Source organism: Erinaceus europaeus, chromosome 14 (genome assembly GCF_950295315.1).
Source record: "Erinaceus europaeus chromosome 14, mEriEur2.1, whole genome shotgun sequence".
NCBI lineage: Eukaryota > Metazoa > Chordata > Mammalia > Eulipotyphla > Erinaceidae > Erinaceus > Erinaceus europaeus.
Window position 1 is genome coordinate 85,496,226 of NC_080175.1, and position 21,352 is coordinate 85,517,577.

The 21,352-nt window shown below is 37.3% G+C and overlaps 1 protein-coding gene across 2 annotated transcripts in view; it reads right to left on the minus strand.

Moving 5' to 3' along the window:
* ZNF654 (zinc finger protein 654) overlaps positions 1–21,352 on the minus strand; it is a 61,454-nt gene that overhangs the window by 15,151 nt on the left and 24,951 nt on the right. The window contains exons 3-7 of one of the 2 annotated variants that reach the window (XM_060172108.1): positions 11,403–11,484; positions 4,857–5,012; positions 4,389–4,524; positions 1,189–1,391; positions 323–462 (exon numbers count right to left, since the gene is read on the minus strand). In XM_060172108.1, coding sequence (XP_060028091.1) covers positions 323–462; positions 1,189–1,391; positions 4,389–4,524; positions 4,857–5,012; positions 11,403–11,484 — 717 coding nt within the window. The remainder of the gene's footprint in view (positions 1–322; positions 463–1,188; positions 1,392–4,388; positions 4,525–4,856; positions 5,013–11,402; positions 11,485–21,352) is intronic. The other variant, XM_060172109.1, reaches the window with a different exon arrangement.

Genomic DNA, 21,352 nt, shown 5'->3' on the forward strand with positions numbered 1-21,352 from the left:
AGAAGGGAGAGGGAGATAGGGAGAAAGAAAGACACCTATAGACCTGCTTCACCACTTCTGAAACAAGGTCACTGCAAGTGGGGAGTGGGAGCTCGAACCCAAGTCGCTGCACACAGTAATGTATATGCTTAACCAAGAGCACCACTACCTGGCCTCCTCCAAATTTAATCTGAATTGTTTCCTTTATGAAATTACACTATATATTAGTAGTCATTTTCTTTTTGAATCTTAGGTCTTACAGCTTACCATTCTTTCTTGCACAGTATAATTTTTAAAAGAATATAAAGTCCAAATTGTGTTTTCAGTTATTAAGAATACTTACCAGATGCAGTACATATCCCCGCTCTGGAGCTGTGGAATAAGAAAGGATTTACAAAGTTTCAAGGCTAATGGAGTCTTGCCTTCTTTCTCAGTGTTACAGATGATATCAATTCCACTTTTACAATCAGTCCTCAATAAATGCTAGGAGAAAAAAAAATTCTCATTAAAATATCTAGAAAGTTGTAATATATGTTTAAACATTCAGAAAAATTAAATTTCTAGTTATTTCCTACAAAGATACTAAGAAATTGTATAAAAACATAGTCCTGCTTTTAACTTACAATGACTAATTTTAATATCCTTAAAGCCCAGTAGTAAGTTCCTTGTAGCTAAGTATTAAGTAGGTACAGAAAATCCTCATTTAACATTAACTGTAGGTTCTTGCTAACTGCAGCTTTAAATGAATTACTGAACAATAAAACCAGATCCTCAAATAAGAGTGTTACTTTGCTCAATATTGGCCAGGGTTCTTTTTTTTCTTATTAATGTTACAACAAAATGACATTGAAGCCTCTTTCATTCTCATAAAGTTATATAAATCTAAAATAATTTTTAAGATAACAAACATAAAAATTTAATTTTTTAGAATTTTAACTAAAAGGCAATGTCGTAATAACTGATCTCATACCAGAAGCTAAACATAAAGCTTTTAAAGGAAAATTTTATTGATTTCATCATTTGTTAATATCAGATTCTAATCTGTCTTAGAAGAATATTCTCAAAGAGAGTGCAGATAATGTAATTAAAAATTTTTGGTGATAATGTAGAAATTAATTTAATGACAAAGAAAGAAAGTAAAGAAAGGGTTACTTTTTTCTTTTTGGTAAGGTTAAAATAGTTATAGACAAACATAATCTGAAACAATACCTCCCGTAACAGTTGATCTTCTACACGTAACATAGACAGGCATGTGATGAGGGCTTGATGGAAGTACAGGTCTTTACTGATTTCTGGGTGATTTATACAAGATTTAATAAGAGCCGTTGCTTCAGGTATACGTTCACAAGCAATTAGGTATCTAGCACGTAGTTCAAAGAACAGTGGATTTTCAGAACTTAAGTATTTGTTCACTATGTCAGAAAGAAAACAGACTCATTACTTTCAAGAAAATATTCTCTCAATTTTGTTATGTCTAACTTTACCAATAATATGACTAACTAGATATAGTTAATTAAATAGCTCTTTCTTTAGTTTACTTGTAAAGGAAGCTTTATGTTTAGAAAAATGGAAGTAAGAGTGACACCAAAATAGTGCTCAATAAATATCTGTTGATTTCTCTTAAAAAAAAAAAAAAAGAGGGATGGGGGAAAATTCTGAAGAAAAAATTAATTTTCTTCTTATTCAGTTCACTAATATGTAATACATTTGAAGTAATATAGGTTCTGGAATTTTTACTCTAAAGTTATGATTTTTACCTTCTTATATACTAATATTTTCATTATTGTAAGATTACATAAATTTATTTAGACCCAACTACCTTACAGCTGGTACCCTAATGCTTGTTTTACAGATTACAAAAATGATTCTCAGAGACATCAAATGACTTGCTCAAGGACAAAGAGTAAATGACAGAGCAGGAACTAGAATCCACATTTCATGATTTCAAATTGTTCTAATTACTGTAGATAACACAGTTTAATTAGTAGTTTCCAAGGTGCTATGAACAATGCTTTGTGTAAGCTTTAATATTTGCTTTACAGTTGTTTTCCATATATACAGTAAACAGACACTGATTTGTGTAATTAATGCAAATAAAAACTTCAGACTGGCCTTAATTTTAATAACCACCAACTGGAAGACAATCATCTATGTTAATGAGACTCCACTGTAGCTTTTCCCAAAGTGAAGTGGTTTAGTATTGTGACAATATGAAGTATGTATAAGTAAGACTTTATGTGTACAAACACACACACACACACACACACACACACACACACACACACCCCTTCACAAACCCTGATGTTATTAGCCATTATAATGGTATATTCTAGATCCTACTCAGAGAAGCTTTAAAATGACTTTAAAAACCCCAGACTTTCTTCTTCCCTATGACCTGAAGTTCTTTGTTAACCTAGCCCCTATCCCCTCTGGCTGTATTTTCCTGCTTTTTATGTTTCTCTGTCTCTCCCACTTTTGCCTCCAGGGTGCCTACACTGCAAATCCACTGCACCTGGCGGCCATTTTTTAAACTTTTATTCTTTTTTTTTGTTGTTGGATAGGACAGAGAAACTGAGAGAGGAGGGGGAGAAGGAAAAGAAGAAAAACATTTGCAGACCTCATTCATTACTTGTGAAGCGACCTCCTCCCCATCACAGGTGGGGAGCTGGGGGCTCGAACCAGGATCCTTGTGCTTCATACTATGTAACCAGCTTAACCCAGTGTGCCACCACCCAGCCCCCTTTATGTCTCTGCTTATGTGTTTCCTCCGTAGTTCAACTATTCCTTCTCAGTTCCAACTACCTTTCTTCGGTTTTCTTATTGTTCTTGAGATCCTCACATCAAATGCCAGTCTTTTTTTTTTTTTAATTTTCATTTATTTATTATTGGATAGAAACAGAGATAAATTGAGAGAAGAGGAGAGATAGAGAGGGAGAGAGACAGAGAGACACCTGCAGTCTAGCTTCACCATTCGTGAAAACTTCCCCCCGCAGGTGGGGACCAGGGGTTTGAACCCTGGTCCTAGAGCACTGCAATGTGAGCACTTAACCAGATGCGCCACCACCTGGCCCCCAAATGCCAATCTTCTTCGTACGTGTGTACACACACACACACACACACATCGCTATGCCACTGCCACATACATCTTAGCACTTTTCTTTTCATCTTACTTATTTTACTCCACCACTTTGTGCCACTTGTCTTTATCTTGTCTCTTCGTCACTTTCTCCTACATCTACCATAGTCCTCCACACTCGTTTTTCAGTGGGTGTGTTTTTAAGCTCAGTAGTCATAAGTTTCTCCATTAAGCTCTATTGCAAATCCAACCCCACCCCTTCACCTATGTCAGACAGAAAGATCCTAATTGATCACAATCTTTAGTGTGAAGTATCTGCCACCAAAACAAAGAAATGATTCCAGAATTGGGAGGTTTTGTCTTTTTTCTCCAGAAATCTTTTATCTGTTCCATAAGCTCTGTCTGTATTTTTACAAATGTTTTCTGTGCTTTTTCATTACATTCTAAATTGTGATAATATAAAAAAATACTTCTGGGGCTCAGGAATAACTTGCAAATATTATGGATTGTTTTTTAAAGGAGTCACTAGCAGTATTTCCCATCTCTAAAGGAAATTTTGACCCATGAAGATCCGTAAGGACATGTCAATGAAGTAAGCAGGTAGCAGGCTGTGAGACAAAAATTTTCTTTTCCTTCCTTTCCTTTTTTTTTTTTTTTTTTTTTAAATACCAGGCACTGCTCAGCTCTGGCTTATGGTGGTATGGGGGATTGAAGCTGGGACTGTGGAGCCTCAGGCATGAAAGTCTCTTGGCGAAACCATTATGCTATCTACCCCTGCCCCCCAAATTTTCTATTAGTGCGTGAAGTTTGGGAGATACTGCTATAGAGCATTTGTGATCAAAATTATTCATTTAATTGGTCATTATTCACGTATGCATTCATCACATGGTATTTATTCAATCAAATAAAACTTATATTGAGCATCTACTCTGTACCAGTGACAATAACTGTAAGATGCGCAACTCTCAGAGTTTCCTGGGGAAGGGAGCACCCATATGCTTAATCAGGGTTGTTGTTTTCTAAGGAGTGTTCATACTTAAGTATATTTAAAGATATCACTGTGGCAACAAAGCCAACTAAACTCTCTGTAAATAATATCTGGACAGTAAATGTGTTAACATTCTTAATTCCAATCACTAGATACCTAGTCTATTATCAGAAATCACTCTCAGCACAGGGTATAACAAATTAGATGTACTTCATGTGAAAATAGACTTCTCTTATTCAGTGTTTCAAATTAAAAAAAAAATCAGTATTAACTGTTCCAATTAGAAAATAAAATTGTGTTTGTTTCTCACAGATGCGGGTTTTGATTCTGAATCTCCTAAAGTACCTATCTCCTGAGATGCTGGCTGGGCTTTAAGAACAGCTTGCAACACTGGATCTTCCCATGGGCCTCCATCTCTAATGATTCGAGTCACCAGTTCCAGATTCACATTTCCATATCTGCGGAGGTGATTCTGGCATTCCTAGGAGAGAAAAGTAATTTTGGCTTTGTGAATTTAATAGGGTTGAGAACTAAACTTGATCATCATAGTCAGTAAAATGACTGATGGTCATTGAACTATTAAATCATTAAAGAAAAAGGGTTACTTTAGTAACCTAAATAGGGTATCAAAACCCTGCTGTAAGTATACAAATAGGTTTCATTGCCACAGGTTACACAGTTTTTTTTAATTAGTGGGCTTAGAAAATTCCACTATAACAGGAATGAAGTGTAACCTAAGGGAAAAACTTAAGCATTTTTAGGAAAAGAACCAGGTTGCAAAAATATAAAACTTAAGAGTTCAATTACACTTACATGAGGGCTCATAAAGTTTCTGTTTACAATGGCAGGTAAGAGCCTTAAGAAGGGGATAGAGGGGCCCCTGTCCAATGCAGACTCTGGTTTGCAGGTAGACATGGGTCCACTGCCCAGATCCCAAATGGGTAATCTTAATTGTGCTAGAATAGAAGCCTGGAAGATAGAAATTAGATTCCACTTTGTAGTGTGTAAGTAGACTTGCAGTATTGGGATGAACAAATGACAGGTTGAAGGAATGAGTCCAACCTATAAGATGGAAACTTGCATTAGGTTTAAGATAAAGGTGTACTTTATCTTAAGTAAATTCTGCATTAACCAATAATTTGTCTATGGATACTCAAGATTTTAAAAAAGATATTTGAAATGTTTTTTAGAGAATGTTAGATTTGTGATTGTAATATGAAATATGTATCATAAGCTTACAAACAATATTTAATATGTATTTATTTTTAATGTGTGTGAGAGAAACTAGAGTACCACTCAGCTCTGCCATTTAGCTGTGCTAGGGTTTCAATCCAGATCTTCTGGGTTCTTAGATATGCAAGTTCTGAGCTGAAACACCAAGCTATCACCTAGTCCTACTAATTAATATTTAGAAGAAATTGATTTGCTGAATTTATAAATTAGGTTTACTGGATTCAGATTTCTAAAATTTATTATGCTTTTTATTTATCCTATACTTCACTGGGTGTGTCTTAAAGAATACTGAAGAACATTCTAATAATTTAAAAAGGTTAACTAAAGGCCTAATGAGTGTATGGTCTTTAAAAAATGAATATGCTGAGCTCAAAATTTTAAGAACACTGAATTGGCAATGTTTAAATTTTGAATGTTAATTCCACATCATTTATAACACAAACAATTGCCAAAAATTTTTGCTGCTCTCAAAAGAAATCCATTGAACATTTAAAACTAAGTAGTAGTTATAAAGCTTCAGGATAAAACAAAAAAATATCTTTACAATTTTTATTTATCAAGGCAGTCACTGGGCTTGTATTCAGAGTGGCAATAAACACGTTGATTGTGTTAAAATCGTCACATGCCACAAAACAAAACAAAGCAAAAAACCCAGCAACCCTGTGCTACTTCTCACTCCTTACTGAAATACAAATGAAAAAGATACAATTTACTTGTAGGAGAAATTAAGTGTCAAGATAAACAACCATACTGGCAGATAAATCAACAGTAAATCAAATCAAAACATGAAAATAAGTATCTTTTAAAACTTATTTAGGGCATTTCACAATAAAAACTACCAAGCTATCAAGCAAGCAAACTCATATACAATGGGTAAATTACTTAACATCTCTGTTTTCCTACAGTTAACTCATCTGAAAAATAACCACTAAAAATACCTGCACTTTAAATAAGATTGCTGTGCGGACTGAAAACCACAGTTAAGGAACGGACTTGGAGTAGAAAATGCCTAGCATATGGTAAGGTAAGTAAGCACTTAATCATGTAAACTCTACTTTCTTCTAGTCTTGGAAACACTTTGAATCAGACTGTAACCATACCCAATTACCTTAGTATAAAATTAATTTTGCATTTCCAAGTGTCTGAATGTTATATCACTGATAAAAATAAAGCAACTATAAAGTTACTGATCAACTATGCTTTTGTTTTATAAAGCATGTGGAGCATAGTAAAAATATGGGGCAGAAGTTAAATTATGCTAGGCACATACTATCACCATTAATTTTCATGTAAATTGGCTTTTTGTCAAGTAGAGCATAAGAAATAAGATGAGTTGGACACAAGCCCCTAAATCACTGGTGAGCTGTAGTTCTGCTGCTGAGTCAACAATTCATCCATCCTTGTCCATTAAGGAAGTATACGGGTGAGGCGCCAACAATATAGCCACTAGTGCTATGGAACTAGGAATGGACTCAGGTCTCAACCAAGATAGGCTGAAGTAGGGTTACTGCCAATATCCTAAATTTGGGTGAAAGTAAAACAATTAGGTTCTCTTGATAAAAATCAGACTCCAAGGCCCCAATTAAAGCCAGTCAAAACTTATAAGGCAAAGCCCCAATTTTATATCTTTAACAACCTTAACCCCAAAGTCAACCTTGGCATACCTTTTCATTGAGCTTCCTCCTATATTTAGGGTGCACCTCCATAAATGTTTATTCTATAAACTATATAAATGTAACTCCTCTTAATGCTTCTGTCAAGAAACAGCACGTTAGCTTAATTTCATTTTTCTAAGATAAAACTTTTTTTAAAAATAGTTTTAGTATTATTTCTTTTTAATTTCATTTTAATGAGAGAGAAATACAGATTGAAAGACACAGTAAAAGAACCTAGAGCACTGCTCAGCTCTGCCTTATGGTAGTGCTGGATATTGAACCTGGGACATGGAGCCTCAGGCACTGAAGTCTTTTGCATAACCATTATGTTGTCTCTCCAGCCTTAAGATAAAACTTCACAGTGAGTCAGGTATACCATATTTTAGAGACCACTTCTATGGGAAGTTACTCTTTATAAGAAATAGAAATGAAATAAAGATTCCATTTTGTTCTATTTAAAAAGATAAAAGGATACTTACAAATAAAATTGTAAGTATCTTTTGGCTTACTTCCTTAAATAGTATGGTAGGCTTTTTTTTTTTTTTTTTGGGGGGGGGTTTAAGCCAAATTAAAAGTGCCGAAGAACCTGGTTCGAGCCCCTAGCTCCTCACCTGCAGGGGAGTCGCTTTACAGGTGGTGAAGCAGGTCTGCAGGTATCTATCTTTCTCTCCCCCTCCCTGTCTTCCCCTCCTCTCTCCATTTCTCTCTGAGCTATCCAACAATGAACAATATCAACAATGGCAATAATAATAACCACAAGGAGGCTACAACAACAAGGGCAACAAAAGGGAAAAAAAGGCCTCCAGGAGCGGTGGATTCATGGTGCAGGCACTGAGCCCAGCAATAACCCTGGAGGGAAAAAAAAAATGCCGAAGAAAACGAAAGACTATAAATCACTGTAGATTTCACAACCTATCCTTCCTTGTATATATACATCTTGTATTTCCAATAATTTGTACTCAGAAATGTTGAAGGATTACCAAATAGCCTTATTCATGTGAATATAGACAACAAATAAACTTGCAGAAAGAAAATACTATTATACTCCGACTGTTGTTGGATTTTGGGAGAACTATGGTTGCTATGTGGGGGAGAAACCAAACTCTGCTGGAGGGTGCAGTGACTTACACATACCATCTATGAATCTAAAATTATACCTTTGAAATCTTAAATTTTTGTAAAACTCTGTTAAATCACTGATTAAATGAAGGATTAAGAAAGAATATTAAATAAATTTTAGTTAATGTGGTCCGGAGTTAGCGCAGTGGATAAAGCACTGGACTCTCAAGCATGAGGTCCCGAGTTCAATCCCTGGCAGCACATGTATCTGGTTCTGTTTCTCTCCTCCTATCTTTCTCATTAATAAAATATTAAGAAAAAAATTCAGACCTGTTTATTAGTAATTCTTTAATAAGTCATCTAGGGGGCAGTTGAAAAATCCATGAAGTATTTCTCTGTTTTTCTTAGCAACAATGAGTCATGACTTTTCCAACAACCCAATATTAGTACTGATACCCACTGCACTCTGTTAAACATACTCCCTTCCTCCCCCAACTCCCACTCAGATCTTGTCTCATTATGAAAGTTGGATCACAGCTCCTTCCCTAACTTTTTAGATTTCACTGTGGAATGTGCTTAATGTTTTGTTCCAAAGGGATTTTCTTTCCTGAAGTCATCACCACTTTAGAACTGGCCACTACAACATGTCTGTGAAACAACAGATCAGTGTTCAGGCCACTTTATAAACTTCACTTGACTCTTTCAGCACCTTGTATAATTATTAAAAAAAATCAGAAAGGGCAGAAGATGGTTGCTGGGATGTCACACATGTGTGATCCCTCTGCTCCTGGGGTCTCCCCCCCCCTCTAGATAGAGGGTGAGAAACAGAGAGAGACACCACAGCACTCACTACCCAGGAAACTAACCCTTGCAGGTACTCCCATATGGTGGGCCAGGGCTCAAACCCAAATCCTCACACGTGGAATCTGTGCGCTCCACAGGGTGAGTCACTTGCCATTTCCCCCATCAATCTCCCTTTTAATTACAGAGAGAAAGAAGAGCTACACCACAGTACCTTGCACTGTTTGTAAAGCTTCCCCAGTGCCAGGCTGATGTTCTCATGTGGTGTCAGATGCTTGAACCCCGCTTTCTCTATTGGGTGAAATTCCTAATACCCCAATATCATATTCAAAGACCTCTGACTCACCTACGTACCATTCATTTCATGTACTATGTGTTGGAATATTTTTCTCTAAACTCATCCCTTCCTATATTACTCTTGTACTTTCTGCTTTTGTATTTTCTATCACTCAAAAAAAAAGAGGCTGGGACATATATTCAATGGAGTACTACTCAATAGTTAAAATTACTGTCCTTTGGGACAAAATAGATGGAAGTGGCCGTGATTATGCTTAGTGAAGTAAGGAAGTGAAGAGCAACTATGTGTGGAATATATAGAACTTGCGGTACAGAAGGTGGCACAGTGGCTGAAGCATTAGACTCTCAAGCATGAGGTCTGAGGCCCACCCCTGGCAGCACATCCACTAGAATGATGTCTGGTTCTTTCTCTCTCTCCTCCTACCTTTCTAATAAATAAATAATCTAAATATATATATATATATATATATATATATATATATATAGTTGAAACAGATAAAACTTGAAAAAATACAAGCTTATCTATCTATATATACACATATGCACATGTGTGTACACACACACACACACACACACACACACACACACACACACACTGAGAGCAAGGAGAAAGACAATTCATATCCATGACTTTGAAAGAACTATGGTGGTCACCATTGGAGGGACAGTGAAGGCACTGAACTTTGATGGTGGGAGTGGTGTAGAATTATATAACATTAGTTATGATATGTTATAATCTTGGAAATCAGCCTTATTATAATCTTAGAAATCACTATTATTAAAAATATAACAACAAGGTGGGAGAGAGAGCATATGGTGATGCAAAGAGACTCTAAATGTCTGAGGTTCCAAGGTCCCAGGTTCAATCCTCAGTACCACCATAAGCCAGAACTGAGCAGTGCCCCGGTTAAAATAATAATAATAAATAATAATAACAAACATTTTTTATAAAAATTGTATTCCTAAAAGCTTTTTGGTCTCAGAACTCTGACTTACGGTGGTGCTGGGGATTAAACTGGGACCTCAGAGCCGCAGGCATGAAATTCTTTTGCTGTATCCCCAGCCTCCCAAATGGAACACTTGCAAAGGGCATATACTAGCAAGGTGTCCTTTTAATTCTTGGGAACTAAGTGGTTTGGGAGGGGCTAAGGTAACTGCTCTCATAACACTCCTAAAACGGGAATCAAAAGTTAGCTAAACAGAATCATAAAACCAGCTTAAGTTTTAAATTGTATGTATTTTGTTTTGTGTGTTCTTTTTGTTTGTTTTATTTTGCTTTTGAATACAAAGAAATTGAGAGGGAAGGAGGAGACACACTAGTAAGCACTGCTCATTGCTCCACTACTTGTGAAACTCCTACTCCTGGAGATGGGGTGAGGGTGTGAGCTTGGTTCTTTGCACATGGAAAAGTGTATCTTCAACCAGGTTCACCAGTGGTTAGCCCCCCAGTTTAAGCTTTTAAAAGCCAAGCCCCCACTAGAAGAATTTCAAAATGCATCTTTCTTTATTCCACACCCAGAAGAACTGACGATAAGATAAGGCCCAGGGCATATTAGTGATCCACTGTAGTAGCGGAAGCCTTCCAAGTAAATGGTTAAAAAATATCTAGGAAATGTTCTTGCAATCATAGGAGAGATCTTAGATCTTTTGTTGTTTCTTCCTGAATTTAGTAACTTTATTCATATATCAACTTCAAACACAAATCTGCCTTCTATCTTTAGAAGGCTACTGAGAATTTAGATAAGAAAATCAGGGCAAAATCTTTAAAAGAAAAAACAAAAGCAAGCACAGGATAGTCTACTTTTAGTCCAGAAAGAAGAGTCTAAAAGGGGTGCTGGAACAGTAAGCAGACACATGTCTAGGAGAGGCTTAGGAATCTATAAGCTGGAAGCTCAGGGCTGGCAAATGTGGAACTGGAGTCCTACCTATGAAATGCTTAGAGATATAACTAAAACAAACAAAAACACCACCATAAAAACAAAAACCTCTTTCTTTTCCACCATAATAGCACCCCCCCCCTCAGGACAGAAAGAACTTGAGAGGGAAGGGAGAAAGATAGGGAGAGACAGACAGATACTTTTGTAGCACTGTCTCATCACCTGTAAGTTTTTACCCCTGCAGGTGGGGACCAGGGATTTGAACCCTAGTCCTTGCACGTGGTTATATATGCACTTAACCAGCTGAGCCACCAACCAGTCCCCATAACCTTTAAGTACTTCTACCTCACTAAGTATAAACTTTATAAACAATAACCAATATATTCTTTTTAATAAGATAATAGATGCAAACAGAATGTGAAGTTATAAACTTTTACCTGAAATGATCCAAGAATATCCTTTAAGGGTTCTTCATAAAATTCATCTCTTCCAAAGAATAGTAGCAACTCAAAGAAACTCCTAGAAAAAAATAAGTGAATGATAACTTTCATTGTTTCTTCTGACCCAATTAAAAAGATAACTATATAACATTAGATACTTATTTTTTTAAAAAAAATTATCCTGATCACTCAGAATTCATTTTATTTTCAACGAAATTGTAAAGTATCTCCAATAGAAATAAGTAAAATTAACATTTAAGTTCTAAAAGTAGAGGATGAATAGTTAACTGCAACATTCTTCATACTTACCCATAATCACAATGCAAAGGAAAAAAAAATCAGTAGTATTACAGGTGGCAAAAATATAAAGATATAAAACACATGTAAAGATAACCTAGAATAAGTAGTCCAATCTTACTCAGGTATATTTGACTCCAGAGAAAATTAAAAATCTAAAATGTTTTTGAAATAAAGGATAAAGCTGACATAAATATTAGAAAGTCACTGTGAAAGCCTCAGCTAACATATATAACAGTATTAGCCTCCCCAATTATATGTCTAATAGGTGACACATGGCTTCTCACTCCAGGCTTGACTGATCTAACCTATTCCTGACAGGTTAGACAGTTCCTACAGTTTCCTTCTTTATTATTTGTTTAATAAATAATTATGAAAAATTAATGTCAGGGCCGGGTGGTGGTGCACCTGACCTGGTTGAGCGCACAAGTTATAGGGTGAAGGACCTGGGTACGAGCCCCCGGCCCCCACCGTAGGGAGGAAAGCTTCACAAGTGGTGAAGCAGGGCTACAGATGTCTCTCTGTCTTTCTCCCTCTCTATCACCTCCTTCCCTCATGATTTCTGGCTGTCTCTATCCAAATAAATAAGTAAAGATAATTAAAAAAACATCAAGGTCTCCACCATGCACGGAGCTTGCGCATGCTGTGTATCCATGCTCCTATGTGTGTTGGATCTCCAGCCCAGAGCCCCACCACACACCCTGCACTACTAGATGAGCTGGCTGCCATCTTATTAGTTTCTCCTTTTATTTAAATTAAATTTACCTCAATTGAATACTATTACTAAATACTTTATATGCCGCCTTTTATTATTTTATTTATTTTTTGCCAGAGCACTGATCAGCTCTGGCTTATGGTGGTGCGAGGGATTGAACCTGGGACTTTAGGGCCTCAGGCATGAGAGTCTCTGTATAACCATTATGCTATCTACCCCTGCCCACCTTTAATCATTCATGATTTAATATATGAATACAACTTCTATCATGAGCAAACTGTAAAATTATTTAACACTAATTAGGAATTCTAAGAAAAGAAAATTACAATTCCCTCAAATATTTAAATTTTAAGTCATCCAAAAGATATTCAACTAGAAATATCAAGTGTTATTTTTCACCTTTAATCAAAGACTGAATTTAAATATGTATAACAACAATTATGAGACTGTGTCGACTGAGAAATCATATAAAAGACCTTCATATTATACAGATGCAAAAATTCTTTTCTTTTCTTTAAATTTTTTTATATTTATTTTAATTTATTTATTCCCTTTTGTTGCCCTTGTTGTTTTATTGTTATAGTTATTATTATTGTTGTCGTTGGATAGGACAGAGAGAAATGGAGAGAGGAGGGGAAGACAGAGAGGAGGAGAGAAAGACAGACACCTGCAGACCTGCTTCAGCGCCTGTGAAGCGACTCCCCTGCAGGTGGGGAGCCGGGGTTTGAACCGGGATCCTTATGCCGGTCCTTGTGCTTTGCACCACCTGCGCTTAGCCCGCTGCACTACAGCCCGACTCCCCCCAAAAATTCTTAATATAGCATAGTAACTACCCTAGAAACTGACTGATAGCAGAGCATGAACCTCCCTTCTCAATTTGCCAACCTCTTCTTTCTCCAACATACCTCTTCTTTCAACAACCTCTTCTTTCTCCAACCTCTTCTTTCTCTGATTTATTGCTTACATTCCCTCCCTATTCTATTAATGTATCTGAAATAACTGGCCTATATCAGAAAATTCATAAAATTCCTTATAATGGCATAAAAGCCACTAACTGTACTTACACATACTGCTTTTTATCTACAGACCACAAGCTTTCCAGTAGCAAACATCTCCCTATTCTCTAAAACCATGATCTTCAAATTTCAGCCTCTTTTGCTTCCTGAAAAATCTATTTATATGACTTTGTCTAGGAACATGGCATTAAAAAACTACTTTCTCAGGGGGAGAGCCATGGTGGACTAGATAGAGTGAACTGCTCTTCCTTAACACAACAAATATTACAACATAGTACAGCATTTCTGTGTGTGGCTAGCTGACAAGAGGAAGTGGGAAGAAGACACAAGCTGAGGTACTGCTTCCCATAGCCATCAATGCCATACTGGCAACCGTGTTAACTCTCGCTCTGCAACAGTAAAATTCACAAATATGTGAGCTATCTCCACAGGGCACCCAGGAGAAACTAAGTGTTAGATTTTGTACCCTTGTGACAGTGAGAGAAAAAAGAAAAGGACCAAGCTTTAAAGCTTCCAAGCCATAAAGATTCAGGCTGAATGGAGTCAACCTGCCCTCAGTGAAAAGCCTTTCCAGTGAAATCCAGCAGACTGGGAAAGCGACTCTGCCCTTCACAGCAAAGTCCAAGTCAGCAGAAGTCTAGAAAAGAAGAACTGGTTGGAATTCTCCCACAGGACAGTTGAAGTAACCAGGTACCGTATCAGCACCTACTTCAAATCCTCTCCCCTCCCTACACCACTCACACAAAGGGGAACCCCAGGACTATAGCCACAGCACCACCTGCTGGTCAACAGCAGAAGCCAAATCAAATAGGCAAAAACAGAAAATGGCTGCTGCCAGAAGTGAACTCAATAATCCACAAATCAGCAAATGCAGAGGAGCTAGCAGAGAAAGAATTTAAGAAACACAATGTCCAGAGAGAGACACACACACAGAGAGAAAAATACACTGTGAGAACATTTGAAGAAATGTAAAACTATCAACTTAACATGGAGAAATAAATTCACAGAAATATTCAGAATCTTGATTCATCAACTAGGAATTTGGGAAGCAAGGAAACAGAACTGCGTAGTGCGAAGGACACTTTGAATGCACTTCAGGCTCAAATGGGAAGCCTACAGAGTAGATTCAGTCATACAGAAGATGAGGAATAAAAGACAAAATGATCTCTTTTTGACCTCAAAGTAGATAAAAAAGGTTTAGAAAAAGTGGAGTGGTATAAAAAAAGAAAAGGAAAAAGAAAAAGTGGAGCAAGTCTGCATGAAACAGAAGACTCTTAGAAAAGCAAGCATTAGAGTTACTGGGGGAAAAGAGAAGGGAATAAAAAAAAGTATTAAGGAGGGGTGCAGGGGGAACCAAAAAAGTATTAAGTAAATACTTAATACTTTAATAGCAGAAAAAATTTCAGATCTAGGAATATGGTCAGGATGTACAAATCGAGGAAAAAGAGAATACCCAAATTCCTAAATCCAAACTAACCTATACCAAGACACATCATTGTAAAATTATCAAAAGTCATGAACAAAGCAAAATACTGCAAGCTGCCAGAGAAAAGAAGAAAGTGACTAATAAATGCAACACAAATTCTCATCAGACTTTTCAGCAGGAACCCTGAAGACCAGCAGAGTGGGAAGGCATATTTAATATGTTGAAACATAATAACTACCAGTAATGAATACTTAACTGCAAAACTAGCATTCAAATGCAAGGCAGTATTAAAATCAGGACCAGAACAGATACACAAATTCAAGTTATTGAAAGAAATGACACAGAAAAATAAGCTAGACCATTTAACTGTCAAGGTGATACAGATTCAGAAACACAAACCAAGCAAATGTGAGAAAATTATGATATGTGGAAGGGGAGGTAAAAATGGAATACAAGTGGTTTAATCAGATAATGGTAAGACAAAACCAGTCTGTTTTGTTTTTACTGGGAGGATCACTGGTTTAGACAACATGTATGACATTTCTCAGTTATCTGCATAACACCCCCCTAGGTCATCCTTTACTATCATGCTCCAGGACCTGAACCCCAGACTCTCCCCAGAGTCCATTACTTTGGCACACAAGATCAGTTTTTAATATACTCTTTCACATATTCTAAGTTTAATGAAGGACACAGGCTAACTATATACAAAACAAACTGTGGAACAGAGATATATGGCAAATGACATAACACTACAGAAAACCACTCACACAAATGGCAGATAGAAACATACTGGGGGAAAAAAACAGAAAATAAAGTATGAGAATGTCAACGAATAAAATATATTTTTTCACCCTAAATGTGATGGTCTCAATTCATCAATCAAAAGACAACAGACTGGATAGATTAAATAAAACAGGGTCCATCAGCGCTATGTCTACAAGAAACTCACATTGAAAATAAAGACAAACAGAATCAGATGGAGCTGGTATTCTAAAAAGTTAATCCCAAAATAAGAGAAATAATTGTTATTCTCATTTCAGATAAAATATAGACGTTTAGATTTTTAAAAAATATTTTTATTTAGTTTTAGTGAGAAAGTAGATACAGAGAGAAAGATACCAAGTAAAAGGCTTTTGCATAGTCATCATGCTATCTCCCCAGTCCTAGACTTTGATTTTTTTTAAAAGGCAAGGATACTATATAATGATCATAGGATCAATGCACCAAAAAACTATAACTATCATCAGTATGCATGTACCCCATATGGAACCTAAGAATACAAAACAAATTCCTTTTTTTTTTTTTTTTTGCCTCCAGGGTTATTGCTGGGACTCGGTGCCAGAACTACAAATCCACTGGTCCTGGAGGCTATTTTCTTTCTCTCTCTTTTTTTGTCCTTGTCGTTTATCAATATTATTGCTTTCATTGTTGTTGAATAGGACAGAGAGAAATTGAGAGAGGAGAGAGGAAGACAGAGAGGGAGAGAGAAATATAGACACCTGCAGACCTGATTCACCGCTTGCGAAGTGATCCCCTCCCTTGCAGGTGGAGAGCTGGGCCTCGAACCAGGACCGTTGAGCCAGTCCATGTGCTGGTCGCCAAGTGTGCTTAACTCGCTGCGCTACCACACAGCCCCGACAAAACAAATTCTAACTGAGCTCAAGGGATACACTGACAGCAATACAATAATAGTAGGAGATCTAAATACACCATTTAGACTACTGGGACCAAAAGAAAAAAGAATAAATACACATAATGAAATAAATAATGAACTACTGGCTTTATGACATCATAGAAGAGATAGACTTAACTGGGGCAGGAGAAACAGCATAATAGTTAATGTGAACAGGCACTCATGTCTGAGGATCTGAGGTACTGGGTTCAATCCCCAGAACCACCAGAAAAGTTACAGCAGTGCTTTAGAGAGAGAGAAAAAAAAAGTAAAATAAGAAACAGACTTAACCCACACAGACATAATCTTATATTCCAAGAGAATAAATACACATTCTTCTTCATTCTCTAGGACTGACTATACTGAATCCACCAAAACCACATAGATTGCATCTGGGATGCAGGGATTGTTTAACACATGCAAGTCAATCAATATATTTCAAAAGAAAGATAAAAACCACATGGTTATAGGACTGGGCAGTAGTGCACCTGACTGAGCACACACTTTAAAAAACATTTTTAACTTTACTTTATAGGACAGAAAGAAATTGAATGGGAAAGAGGATAGAGGAGAGAGACAGAGACACCTGGAGTACTGCTTCACCACTTGTGAATCTTTCCTTCTGCAGATGGGGATCAAGGGCTTGAACCCAGGTCCTTCTGCATGGTAACACATGCATTTACACGTGAGCCACTGCCTGACCTCAAGCGCACATTTTTTCCATAGTATTTTTGCCTTTCACTTTTAATTCATAGCTTCCATTAAATATTCTTAAAGAAAGAATAAATTTCTTATATTCTATAGTTATATTTTTTATTTTATCAAAAAGTTAAAGTCAACAATTATTTACATTAAGAAAGTAGTAAACAGCATTCAATTCACATCTAAATACACTATAATGACTGTATTTTGTTCAGATTATTTTCATTTTCTAGGAGAATCAAATTACATTACTTGTGACATATATGTATGTATATATGGGGTAGTGCCAAGGATCACACATGCACTTTTTGTCACTGAGACACCTCCACAACCCAATTATGTTTTACAATTTTTTTTTTTGCCTCCAGGGTTATTGCTGGGGCTCGGTGCCTGCACCACCACGAATCCACTGTTCCTGGAGGCCATTTTTTTCCCCTTTTGTTGCCCTTGTTGTTTTATCATTGTTGTGGTTTTTATTATTGTTGTTGCTGTTGCTGGATAGGACAGAGAGAAATGGAGAAAGGAGAAGAGACAGAGAGGGGGAGAGAAAGACACCTGAAGACCTGCTTCACTGCTCTGTGAAGCGCCTCTCCTGCAGGTGGAAAGCCGGGGACTTGAACTGGGATCTGTAAGTCGGTCCTTGTGGTTTGCGACACCTGTGCTTAACCCACTGTGCTACTGCCCGACTCCCACGTTTTACAGTTTTATGAGGGAGAGAGAGTGGGAACACAAGAGACACCAATGCAAGGCCCCACCGTCCCCGGAGCTCCACTTTGTCACTTTGGTGCTCCTCTGTGGTACTGAAGGTGGAACCTAGTGCATGAAATCATGAGCTCTACTCATGGAGCCATCTCCCGTCCCCAAATCTGGTTTTTTATTTTTAGCATTTTGGAATTGCAAAATGATGTAAATAGTTTAGTATCTTTTATACTAATTGTGCAGAGTATTTCTTGTCATCTTTGAGTCTGAAAGTTCATGACTTTCAGCTCTTTTAAAAAATTGTTAAATGTGTTCTTAATAGTTTGTCACAAGATTATAAAATCACCATGTATAGCTCCACACCACACCCACCACCAAAGTTCTGCATCCCCACCCTTTCGCCTCCTAAAGATAACCACCAGAATTCTTGGAAGTCTTAACAGTTTGCTTGCTTCTGTTTTGTTTGTGACTTTCAGGTCTGAGAAAACTCCTTAAATAAAATTCTAACGGCAATATTCAATTAATAAAGCAAAATAACCACTCACTAGTTTTCACCACTATACTGTAAGTTCTACTTTGGATACTCCAACTAGTTAAATGTTAAATTCCATCACAGAACTTTTCTTCTGATGCATACTTTCACTTTGGTTTTGTTTCACATTCTGGATTATTTCTTTAAGTTTACTTTCAACTTCCCTTCAGAAGTTTAAGTCAAAACCACCATATTTTCATAATTTGCACAAACTGATTTGTTTCTTTATTAAAAGATTTATTTACTTGTGAGAGAAAGAATGAACACACACCAAAGCACCACTCTGACACACGAGATGCCAGTGGTGAAACTCGGGTCCTCATACTCTAGAGTTCACTGCTTTATTACTATGCCAACCTCCGAGGCCATACAAATTCAATTCTGGTGTCTCATGATTCCTTTAGCACAGCGTATGTTGACACTTTTATCAACTCTCTAAAAATATGGCAGGTTTTGTATCTTTTTTTTTTCAATAGTAGCTCACTACTTCTTCCAAATTTTTGTTTTCCCTTTGTTTTTCATGTTAAAGGCATTCCTCCAATGTGTGATGGTTCTTAAACATTACTAATTAAGAAAAGACTTAAGAATCCCCATCAAGGTCCCACCCAATTATTTTAGGACAATAGAACAAAAGCTACAAACGTTTATCTGGAACCAGAAAATACCTAGAATCACCAAAACAATCTTGAGAAAAAAGAACAAAACTAGAGGCATCACACTCCTAGATATCAAATTGTATTATAGGGCTACTGTTATCAAAACTGTCTGGTGCTGGAACAAAAACACATACACTGACCAGAGGAATAGAACTGAGAGTCCAGAAACAAGCCCCCACACCTATGGACATCTAATCTTTGATAAGAGGGCCCAAACTATCAAATGAGGAAAGGAGAATCTCTTCAACAAATGGTACTGAAAAAACTGGCTTGAGGGTGGTGGTATAGCATTAATGGTTATGCAAAGAGTCTTTCATGCTTAAGGCTCCGAAGTCCCAGGTTCAATCCCCCACACCATCATAAGGCAGAGCAGTGCTTAAAAAAAAATTGGTTTGAAACATGCAGAAGAATGAAACTGAACCACTATATTTCACCATATACAAAAGTAAACTACATGGATCAAGGACTTGGATGTTAAACTAGCAACTATCAAATACTTAAAGGAAAATATTGGCAGCCCTCTTTTCTATCTAAAGTTCAAAGGCATCTTCAGTGATGCAAATCTAATTGCAAGGAAGATAACAATGAGACAGCATTTTACTCCTGTGAGAATGTCATACATCAGAAACGATAGCAACAACAAATGCTGGAGAGACTGTGGCAACAAAGGAACCCACCTACACTGCTGGAGGGAATGTCAATTGGTCCTATCCCTGTGGAGAGCAGTCTGGAGAACTCTCAGAAGGCTAGAAATAGGGGGTCGGGCAGTAGTGCGGCAGGTTAAGCATACATGGTATCAAGTACAAGGACCAGCAAGTCCCTAGCTCCCCACCTGCAGGGGAGTGGCTTCACAAGTGGTGAAGCAGATCTGCAGGTGTCTATCTTTCTCTCCCCCTCTGTCTTCCCTTCCTCTCTCCATTTCTGTCCTATCCAACAACAACAGCAATGACAACAATAATAATAACATCGATAAATAACAAGGGCAACAAAAGGGAAAACAATGGCCTCCAGGAGCAGTGGATTTGTAGTGCAGGCACCAAGCCTCAGCAATAACCCTGGAAGCAAAAAAAAAAAAAAAAAAAAAAAAGGCAAGAAATGGACTTACCCCATGACCCTGTGTATACCTATGTTCATAGCAGCACAATTTGTAGTAGCCAAAACCTGGAAGCAACCCAGATGTCCAACAACAGATGAGTGACCGTGTAAATTGTATATATACACAATGCAATACTACTCCGTTATTTAAAATGGTGAATTCACCTTATTTACCTCATCTTGGATGGAGCTTGAAGAAACCACGTTAAATGAGATAAGCCAGAGAGAGAAGAATAAATAAGAGATGATCTCACTCACGGGTAGAAGTGGAGAAATAAGAACAGTGTGGGAAACAAAGCAGACTGGGTTTGGTGTACTGCATGCACCGAAGTACAGGGTTTTGCGGGGGGTTTCAGGTCCTTGCAGGATGGTAGAGGAGGATCTAGGCTGGGGGTTAGAGTGTTTTTGCAGAAAACTGAGAAATTTTACATATGTACCAATAACTGTATTTAATGTGTACTCTAAACCACTAATCCTCCCAATAAAAAAATTAACTGTGGTCTAGGAGGTGGCAGAGTGATAAAGCTTTGGACTTTCAAGCATGAGGTCCTGAGTTCAATCCCTGGCAGCACATGTGCCAGAGTGATGTCTGGTTCTTTCTCTCTCCTCCTCCCTTCCTCATTAATAAATAATTTAATAAATAAAATCTTTGGAAAAAATTAACAAAAACAAAACAAAAAAAATACCCTTCCAGTCCATGGGAAGAGAGAGACAGACAGACACACACACCAGGTTTTACTCTTTCAACCAGTGTTTTGCAAACTGTTTTCTACACTCCTGAATTTATCTAGTATAAGTGATTTCAACTTGCTTCAATATTCAATTTTACATTATAATAAATAATTTGATGGTTCAGGTGGTGGTATACCCCACCACACTCCTACACCCCTCCCCCTGAAAAAAAAAAAAAAACAGACTGGGAAATTAACAAAATGGTTATGCAAAAGGATTTTCAGGAGCCAGGTGGTGGCACAACGTGTTAAGTGCACTTGGCGCGAAGCGCAAGGACTGGCGCTGGTTCCCCACCGGCAGGGAGTCGCTTCACAGGTGGTGAAGCAGGTCTGCAGGTGTCTATCTTTCTCTCCACTCTCTGTCTTCCCCTCCTCTCTTCATTTCTCTCTGTCCTATCTAACA